Source organism: Cnephaeus nilssonii (genome assembly GCF_951640355.1).
Source record: "Cnephaeus nilssonii genome assembly, chromosome: 2".
Classification (NCBI taxonomy): domain Eukaryota; kingdom Metazoa; phylum Chordata; class Mammalia; order Chiroptera; family Vespertilionidae; genus Cnephaeus; species Cnephaeus nilssonii.
Genome location: NC_137073.1, coordinates 35,382,865 through 35,392,995, shown reverse-complemented (window position 1 = coordinate 35,392,995; position 10,131 = coordinate 35,382,865). Strand labels below are relative to the sequence as shown.

At 51.5% G+C, this 10,131-nt stretch overlaps 1 protein-coding gene across 2 annotated transcripts in view; it reads left to right on the top strand.

Annotated features, from left to right (window-relative positions):
* The first annotated feature begins 2,041 nt into the window (after positions 1-2,041).
* Positions 2,042-10,131, top strand: part of COL26A1 (collagen type XXVI alpha 1 chain) — a 155,786-nt gene continuing 147,696 nt past the window's right edge. For both annotated transcript variants that reach the window (XM_079799384.1, XM_079799383.1), the window contains exon 1: positions 2,042-3,476. In XM_079799384.1, coding sequence (XP_079655510.1) covers positions 3,319-3,476 — 158 coding nt within the window. In that variant the 5' untranslated portion in view covers positions 2,042-3,318. The remainder of the gene's footprint in view (positions 3,477-10,131) is intronic.

Genomic DNA, 10,131 nt, shown 5'->3' with positions numbered 1-10,131 from the left:
AAAATCACGTTTCCTCTCATCTCCTTGCCTAAAAAATCCGGATGATGAGAACACCTGCTTGAAGTAAGGGTCCAGTGAAACACACCCGACACTTATTTGTCCAGTTTTCATTTTATCCAGATTCTGGGGGTTATGTGATCACCAAAGGTCACCAAGGAATTGGAAAAGAAGGCACCAGCTCTACAACAGGGTTCCCAACTCCAAGACTTTAATTCTTTCTCGGGCTCTTGGGAACAATGGCTTCCGCCTCTACTAAGATTTTAGGGCGTGCTGGGGGCACAGTTTGAAATCTAGAGACAAATACTTGCGTAGAGTGCTGACCAGAGGCCCACCAGGGAGAGCAATATTTGAAAATGGGACAGACCTTCCCAGGGCACGCTGTGCTGGATTTTCAGGGTTGCTCAAACTTTCCCACTCCTGCCACCCACCACAAGTGTGTCTTATATTGAAAAATAAGGTACATTGCACATTCTACTCAATTACATTTCAGTACACCATTCAGTTTAAGATAAGGTTTTGTTTAAAATTCTTAACCATGGAGTAAGTAAGATGCATCAGGTTATCCCAGGGCTCCAGGTCTTCTGAGAAAGCTCTGAGCACTTCCAGGTAGGAACCTACGGGCTGGCCCCACCTTGGGGGTTTGAGAAGGGTGTGCTCTTTAATTTTATCCCTCACCAAATACTAATAATTAAAGTACATTCCAAGTACTTTATGTGAAGAACTCATTGAATTCTTTTAGCAAATCTATACATTAGGTGCTGTTATTATTATCATGATTTTACAGATGAGGATGTTCTGAGAGGTTAAGTAACGTGTCCAAGGTCACACAGCTGGTACTTGTTAGAGTTGGACTCTACTAACTGGTGTTCTGGGGTCGGGGGGAGTTTACAGTGTGATGTCACAAGATCTCCATTTTTCTTGGCTCCCATGGCCCCACTGGGGGTGCTGCAGCTGAAAATCTTGCCTACAAGAGTGACCGCTTAATAAGGTTGGGTATATCCACTGTTGCCCTGGAGACAGGAGAGCAGGATGAAGGGAAAAGTGAGTTGCAGGAGGCCTTAACTGGAAAGGTCTTCAGAGACAAGCCAATCCATTCTTCATTGTTTACTCCAGGTCACTCCGCAAGTTAGTGGGGGAGCCAGGAGCTGACTGGGGCTTCTTGGGTGATATCACATTTCTTGATTTTATGCATCTTTGTGCTTTTCTCTCTCACCATCTAAATGAGACCTCCTCTAGTTTGCAGACCATTTGCCCATACTGCCTGCAGTCTTTCGAAGGAGAAAAGGCCATTTTAATGCCCTCTGAAGAATAGTACAAGCACCTTGAAGTTGAGAACCATGTTATTTGCTTCTTTAACAGCCTTCACTGCACCCGGCACAATGCTGGACACACAGAAATTTCCTGGTACAGACATGTTCATGGAAATGAACTTAGGGTCTTTGTATGAAGAGGAGGCCCAAACTCGGACAATGACCTCAGTCCTGAAGTTTCTGGGATGTTCATTCTTCTCCTAGAGCTTTTTGTCCTAAAAGAATCCTGTGATATGTGGCGTAGTGCTCTCCCTTCTTCTCCGTGGTCCCTCTAGCTTGGGTGCAGCCCCTGGCACTGGAAAAATGAGTTTAAGATAAAAACGAAATTCTTGTTCCCTTACTGTAATGCTCACAGCATGAAGCCAATTCACAGCAACATGGAATTTTCTGGTCTTTAAGATCTCATTATGCAAGTAAAGGAGGGGAAGGAGGGAGACAGAATGCTTACAAATTCCTGGGGTAGGGGGATGACCTCATCATTTATTGTGTGTTGGCCAACTGCCCAAGGAACACAGTTCAGATTCCTTTTGGGGGAGGCACTGAAAATCCCCTGATAACCCAAATTCTCCAAATCTTTTAGGCCTTGAGAGAGTCATGGAGAGCAAGAAGAAGGAAATGGTCCCAAGTCCAAGTTATGTTCCTCATTAGGGGGTTGTCCACTCTGCGATAAACTTTACCCATCCCGATTCCTAGTTGGAGACTTTGGACTTCGGAAGTGTGGAAGTTCAATTTCAAAGGCCCCAGTAGGATTTGAGGGGACTGAGTGGATAAGATTGGGTAGTCTGGGGAGAGGGTGAAGTGGCCTGCCTATGATATGCTGAGATATGTACTCCAGGGATGCATATGGGACATGTACATATGGGTATATATTGGGACATGCAAACAAGAGAGCAAAAGCCACAGGAGTGTTGCAGTCCATTAAGCACTTCATACTTGATGGCTTTTCCCAGCCCTACAGGTATTTTATGGACCAGGTGCTCCACTGTTAGCAGGGCAGGGCCTCTCTCAGGTCCTAAGATGCTTTTGGGAGAATTAGAAAAAGACTCCCAACTTGGGGAACGAGGCATAGGATGGATTTCAGGTTGCACCCGTCTCTTGGGCAAGGTCAAGTGCTATGGGGATCCTATAGCCCAGAAAAAAACAACTTGGGGCTCACGGCTCATGTATGAACTGGGACTCAGCCTTTTCATCTGTAAAAGGTGAGATAGTATTACACCTTCCCAGATCCTTTGCAAATCGATGCCTCATGCATCTGTGATCCTGGGACAAATTCTCACCCAAACCGAGAGCTTCTCTTTCCCAGCTACTTCTCACCTTGCAGAGATACGTGGAGGTAAGGGCTGGAGGTGAAAGGGGGGGAGGGGGGACTGGGTGTGCAATTGTTTGGTCCAAAGAGCCCTGCACAAGGAGCGTGTATTTTTCTGGCTTAGTTTTGGAGCCTCAGTTTTCACCTCTGAAAAATGGAGAGAACCTAATAGGAGAGCAATGTTGTGGGGATTTAAACAACTTTGCCAAGTGAAATTGCCAGGCAAGGAGTGGGCGCTTCACAAATGTTTGCGGATCCGAAGAGGGTTTGGTTGGGAAGGTAAAGTGTGTGTGTGTGTGTGTGTGTGTGTGTGTGTGTGTGTGTGTGTGTGTGAGTGTGTGTGCGCGCGCACGCGCCGGGACCCAGGCGCAAGGTCTGGTTTTCAGGACTCACGGCTTCTGGGACCCCCACCGGAGTTAGAACTTCAGCTCTGCGGCCACCGCCGCCGCCTCGGCCCCGGAACGCCGAGAGTTAACGAGAAAGCCCCACGCCCCCTTTGACGGCGTAGAGCCCACCTCGCTGAATTTGAAAAGGCGGCCCTGGAGAGGCGTGGGCGCCCCCCAGACACTTTCAGCTCGGACCCGGGCTCGCCGGCTCGCTCGCTCTTCTCCGGGCGGGGGCAGCAGGTCTGGTCCCGCCGCTGGTGCGCTCCCCGCTGTTCCCGCGCCGGGGGCTCCGGGTCCCCGCAGGCAGCCGCGCAAGATGAAGCTGGCTCTCCTTCTGCCCTGGGCGTGCTGCTGCCTCTGCGGGTCGGCGCTGGCCACCGGCTTCCTCTACCCCTTCCCGGCCGCAGCCCTGCAGCAGCACGGCTACCCCGAGCCGGGCGCCGGCTCCCCCGGCAGCGGCTACGGGGGCCGCCGGTGAGTGGCGAGGCCGGCGGGGCCTGGGGGCACGGGCCGTAGGAGGCTGGGGCTTCGGGGCGGTCGAGCACTGGGGGCTGGGGACTTCGGGGTGTCGGGGGCTGGGGACAAGGACAGTGGGGCCTGGGGGCGCGGGGCGGCGGTACCTGGGGGCTGAGGACGTGGGGTGGTCAGTGCCTGGGGATGAGGACAGGGGGGACCGGAGGCGCGGGGCCCACCCCCTCCCTTGCTCTCCCAACCTTCTCGCCTTTGGCTGCCGGCTGCGAGTGGAGGTGGCTGAGACCTGCGGCGGGGCGAGGAGGCGACGGCGGCCGGCGGTGGTTGGGTGGCTCTGTCCCCGGACGTCCGTCGGCTCACGTGGCGCCGCCGCGCTCACCTGCACGGCCGCGGCTTTGTGTTGGGCAACAGGTTCCCGGGTGGCCAAGGCCGTGCGTCCGGGTCCCCGCCCCTCCTCCTGCCGGCTGCCCGGGGACGCCGGAGGGGTATTTGGGCCGGGTCCGTGGAGGAACCTCGGCCGCGGCTCCTCAGCCACCTGGAGACCAGTAACCTGCTCGGATGGGATGGATCCGCGGCGGGTCTGCGGAGCCGGTCACAGAGCCCGCGGCGCCCGGACCGCGGCGGCCTCCTCCTCCGCCGGCAGGTGGCGCCCTGGCCACTCCAGCGACGGCTGGGGCAGCGTCTCCTCTCGCCGCGGTTGAATTCCCCAAGAAAACGCGGCAGCACGCAAGGAAAGGCTGCCAAAACGCCTCGTTTGCGCAATTCACTCGAAATTAGCTTTCCCCCATTTAAGCATCATTACGATCCACACGGCCGGAGTTCTCTAGAACACACAACCTGCATTCGCACCATCCATCTCTTTGGAATCTAAAACCACTCCAGCGTTTTAACTGTTAGATTATTACCTTTCCTTTAACGGAGGAAATTGAGGCCAAGAGAGAGGTCCCAATCCCTTGGCGACTCAGGACTGACCTCCTGTATGCTTTCTCCAAACCCGTGCTTTCTGGCACCGTTCTGCTTTGTTGCTATGGAGGAAGGCAAGAGACAGACCCCAAGTCTTTTCTCCTTGTATTTACCAAACCTGGGAGGGCGACCAAGTTGAATTCTGGCAATGCCTTATAGGAAGGAGACAGGGATATTTTGTGCTGGGAAGAACATGCACTTAATGGCTGGATAAGGCGAGACCCAGCAAAGCTTATAAAAGTGCTTCTGGAAAACTTTGCACGAAATTTTATTTCCCCCGTTCTGTTTGGAAATACTTACCCAAAGCTTCTGGTCTCCAAACACCCTCAGTAGTGTGGCCTCCGCACAATTCCATATGAGAATAGTCTGAAAAATAAGCTTTTCAAGTTGCAGAATGATATGTATAGCATGATCTCATTTACGAAAAAAAACAAAAAAAAAAACCCAAAACACTCTGATTTCTGTCTAGGTATGTAAGTGCCTGGACAAAATAGGTTTGTAAGAAACCATTTTCCATGGTTACCTATATGGAGAGACCTGGAACTGGGGGTGGGAGGGGAGAGAGTAAAAGAGAACTTCCATTTCCGCCCCCTCTGCCTGTGTCTTGTTTGCATGTGTTGCAAGGAGCGGATATTCATGCATCACTTTTGTAATTAAAAAGTGTGGGAAGGAAAACCCCAGCCCCTCAGCGTGGAATATGCACTCTGAAAGGAGCTGAAGTGATGTCCATGAAGGCAGTGAATGACTGAAGATGCGATTCTGGTGTTTGGTGGGCTGGGACTTGGGGACCTTTGCAGACACGTGGGAGGGATTGCTTTAGCATAAATAAAAAGAGACCCCAAAGGCCCTAGGCCCGTGGTCGGCAAACTCATTAGTCAACAAAGCCAAATATCAACAGGACAACGATTGAAATTTCTTTTGAGAGCCAAATTTTTTAAACTTAAACTTCTTCTAACGCCACGTCTTCAAAATAGACTTGCCCAGGCCGTGGTATTTTGTGGAAGAGCCACACTCAAGGGGCCAAAGAGCCGCATGTGGCTCGCGAGCCGCAGTTTGCCGACCATGGCCCTAGCCAGTTGGGCTCAGTGGAGTGAGCATCAGCCCAAGGACTAAAGAGTCATGGGTTCCATTCCAGTCAAGGGCACATCTGTATGTTTCTCTCTTTCTCTGTCTCTCCCCTTCCCTTCCACTCTCTCTAAAAATCAATGGAAAAATATCCTCGGGTGAGAATTAAAAAAAAAAAAAAAAAAAAGAACGCGCGCGCGCGCGCGAGAGAGAGAGAGAGAGAGAGAGAGAGAGAGAGACGCAAACAAATGTGGCAGTTTTCCAGAACTCTTTCCATCAGATTGGGAGCAGGGAGAAAGTATAATTAGGTTCAGGGAGGATCTGGATGAATTTGTAGAACATAGGATAGTAGGAGGTGTTAAGGAGGCTTGGGGCAGTTCCAGATGCTTGAGACTGATGCTCCAGAGCGTAACTGAGCCCTTCCACACAAAGCCCAGTGGGCATTGCAGGCCGGAGCTATCGGACACAGGTGGTCCATGCCCTTGAAATTCAAGATTCCCAGAAGTAGACGGCTTGGGGACAGTGTTGGCGTGGTGCCCTTCGCAGCCCTGGCTTGTACGTGTGTTTATAGTGGCTTGGTCTCAGTTGACAGGCAAAGCAACCGAGCTGTTTTTGACAGATAGCCTTCCTTTTATTTCATGGTATTGTTCCTGTTGGTATCTGATTTTTGTACGTCCTTTCTCTCTCTCTGAATGTGTCTGCCCTCCTGGCCAGGCGTCTGGGTCTGAAATGTGTTGGGGGCATCTTGCCTTTGCTCTGTTCGTCTCCATCAGAAGCTCTTTGTTTAAGCTATTTTGGCAAAGAGGACCCCTGTTCCTCAGAGGGCTGTTTCCAGTAGAATCTTGCAGAGCTGGCCCTGGCTGGTGTGGCTCAGTTGGTTGAGTATCGTCCTGTGCACCAGAAGGTTGCCAGTTTGATTCCCAGGTTGGGCTCTATCCCCTGTGGGGTGTGTGTGCAGGAGGCAGCCCATCGATATTCCACTCACATCAATGTTTCTCTTTCTCTCTCTCTAAAATGCAATAATAATAATAATAATAATAATAATAATAATAATAATAAAAATCTTGCAGAGCTGTTCAGATGCCAAATAAAAGCTGAAGGGAAATGCAACGTTAATTTGCCTGGAGGCCTGCACTAAGGACTGAGTCCCCCCCAACTCCCTGCCCCAGTGCCCCAGTTCTTCCATTCTACCCTAGAAAAGACAATACATTTGTGACACTATTTGAAGTATTCAAATCTCACTCCTCCCCTCCCCCGCTCCTACAGATGTTTATTAAGGGTCTTGTCTGTTGTCTCCTCGTCTCTATATCTAACCTGAAAGGGGCCAAAACAGCAGCAGGCGATCAGGGCTCAGGACAGAAGGAATAAGACCAAAGAAAAGCCTGTCTCCCTTTCGTGGTGCACATCTCCCAGCTGGAGGAGGCAGAAGCTTTAATTCGGATAAAAGAGAAAGGTTTAATATTACTTCTCAGAGAGTGTTCTTCTGACTAAGAGAAGTCAGAAGAGCTGTGGGACCTGCCGGATTTCAGCGGAGGAGGGAATGACTATGTCCAGAGAGCAGGTTTGTGGGCCAGGGGACAAAGGACAGTGTTTCCTTTTGCTTTCTAGAGCTGGGTCTAGAAGGAGGCAGGGGATTGGGTGGTTGCTTCCTCTTGGCCCTGAAAAATGGCACTCATTCCACAAACCACTTACTCCTATACAGGGCCTGAGGCCCGAGGACAAATGGAAGTTACATACTGTAGGGCTACATAGGCTATGAATCAAGAGAATGATGGTTAAATAAGTAGGTTAAGTAAGTTCCGTCCTCCAGAATATACCTTCACAATGACCTGGAAGGCAGATGCAAATGAGGAATTCTTACTGCCTTAGAATTCTGCTCTGGAAGGCGTCTGCAGGGGAGGGCTGCCCTGGCCCACCTTCAGCCCTGGATTCCTCTCACGCGGTGAGGGTTATGCACAGGCGTACAGACTCCTTAACCTGCATGTCCAACTTCAGTCCACACCCCTTAGACTACAAGTGGGCATACTGTCTGTGGGGTCTGCCCTTGAAGGATGGCCTGGGGGAAATGGCCCTGGCTTTGGGTTTGGGCCACTTGGGCAGGGAACCTGAGCCCCCAGAGCTGGGTCTAGAAGGAGGCAGGGGATTGGGTAGTTGCTTCCTCTTGGCCCCACGGACTCATCATTTCACAGGAGGAGCACAGCGAGAGGAGGCAAGAGCAGGGTCCTCCAAGTGTAGGACCCGGGCAGAGCCTCGCTGTGGGTCTAAGGGCCACTGCTTCTCTTACCGCAGTGGGGCGGGGGCTTCCGGCTCTGCCCCTAATTAGTAATGTGAACTTGCACGCATTCCTTAACCTCCTTGAGCCCTAGTCTGTCTGATGAGTACCCCATGGAAACTAGGGTTCAGGGTATGAGGCTTGCTGGGAGGGCTTGTGCACAAGGTGTGGAGAGCAGAAAGGGGTACACAGATGCTGGGTTTGCACAATGCAGATCTGGCCTCGTTCCTTTTGGCCCTCACCCTTCATCCTTCCTCACTGTGATTAGAAGAGTCCAAGCTGTTTAGCCACAAGTGCAAGCCCTTCTCCAGCACACACAGCCACCCTTTGGCCTCCTTTGCTGCAGGCCACCCCTCCCCCTTCAGCCTGGCTCGCTGCAGGTCATCCAGGTGTGCTCTCGCTCCAAGTCACACCTTCCATGATGCTGATACTAATGAATAAGTAGCAATTTCTCTTGAACCCTCACCAGGCGAGGGTTGGTTTCATCCTGTCCTTTATCTGCATGAACCTGTCATTCTCCCCTCACCCTTCAAGGCTGCCTACTCCTTCTCTACCCCTCCCCATTCCGCCATTATTGTGGACACCCAGAAGTTCAGGTGTGTGGCTCACCAATGCCCGGTGACATGCTTCTAGACCTCTCTCCCCGCTTCCCTCCACCTCAGCCACTTTCCTTGGCCTCCACTTGCTCTTGCTCCCCTGCAGGAACCTCGTACCTCAATATCTTAAACTCTGAACTCATGCCTTTTCGTCCTCATCTCTCACTCCCTCACTCACATGGCTAACCCTCATCTTTGCTCATTCCTTCTTTGGTCTGTCAGCCTGTCCTATCTTCATGGCCTTTCCAGTCCAGCCTGGATCTTGCTGACACCCTCAACTTCCTGTCCTCTTGACCTTCTCTCACAGCTGCCTAGAGAGGCTCCACCCCCCCACCTCCCCCCCCGCCCCCCCCCGCCTCCCCCCCGCCCCCCCCCCCCGCCCCCTGCCAGAGGGCCCTCCAGCTTTCTGCGGAGGGGCAGGAGAGCTCTGTCTGTTTTAGCAAAGCCATTGCTCACCAGCAGTGCCAACTTAGCCTCTGTCTGATGGGACCTGTTTGAATTCTATAAAGATCTGTCTTCCTTCTCCACACTGCTGCCTGATGAACAGACCTTTCTCAGGCTTCTCCCCTGGTTAAAACCCTTTGGTGGCCCACCATCTCCTACATCAGCTTGGCAGACATATTTTAACTCCTCGGTCACTCTCCCTGATTGATAGGAGCTGCCCAGGCCAGTGTGTTAAGAAAGATTCTGAGGTAGAGTCTGGGCTTAGTGGGAAAAAGTGCCAGGATAATCACGTGGTGTCACTGTGTTAATGGGACAGGAAAGTGGAGGCAAGTGTGATATATTTGCAACCCTGGCCTTCATGATAAAATCCACCCTCTTCAGTATTATGTGTAAAGGCTGTCTTTCAAAAGCCCATCTTCTGTCTCTCTACCCCAGCTACACTGTATTAGTTCTTTTTCTCATGCCTCCATTTCTTTGCATATGCTGGTCCATTTGCTTAGAATGCCTTTCCCTGATGAGTTAGATGCTCTCCATGAGCACCGAGAACACTCTGCTTACCTCTGTTTCAAGATTTCTCAAGCTTAGTGACCTAGACATGTGGACTGGATCAGCGTTCGTCAATCTTTCGGACCTCACAGACCACTGCTCCAAAGGTTTCCTTAAACCGAGTCACTAACCTTTCGGACCACACAGACTACCGGTTGGAGAACGCTGGACTGGATAGTCCTTTGTTGTGGGGTCGTCCTGTGCATAATGTTCAGCAGCAGCTAAATGCTGTAGCTCACCCCCACCTCCCAGCTGTGACAACCAACATGTCTCCAGACACTGTCAGGTGTCCCCTGAAGGACAAAATCACCCCCTTAAGAAACATTGTTCTCTCTGAAGTCAAACATTTTGATTTGGGGACTCTTAAATATATTGTATTTAAATTGTTTTCAATGGATATTTTCAAGCTTACACACAAGTAGAGAGTAAAATAAACCCTCGCCCTAGCCCAGTGGTCAGCAAACCGCGGCTCGCGAGCCACATGCGGCTCTTTGGCCCCTTGAGAGTGGCTCTTCCACAAAATACCACATGCGGGCGCGCATGTACAGTGCGATTGAAACTTTGTGGCCCATGCGCAGAAGTCGGTTTTCGCCTCTCAAAAGAAATTTCAATCGTTGTACTGTTGATATTTGGCTCTGTTGACTAATGAGTTTGCCGACCACTGCCCTAGCTGGTTTGGCTTGGTGGATAGAGCCTCGGCCTGTGGACTGACGGGTCCCGGGTTCGATTCTGGTCAGGGACATATGCCTGGGTTGCCGGCTCGATCCCCAGT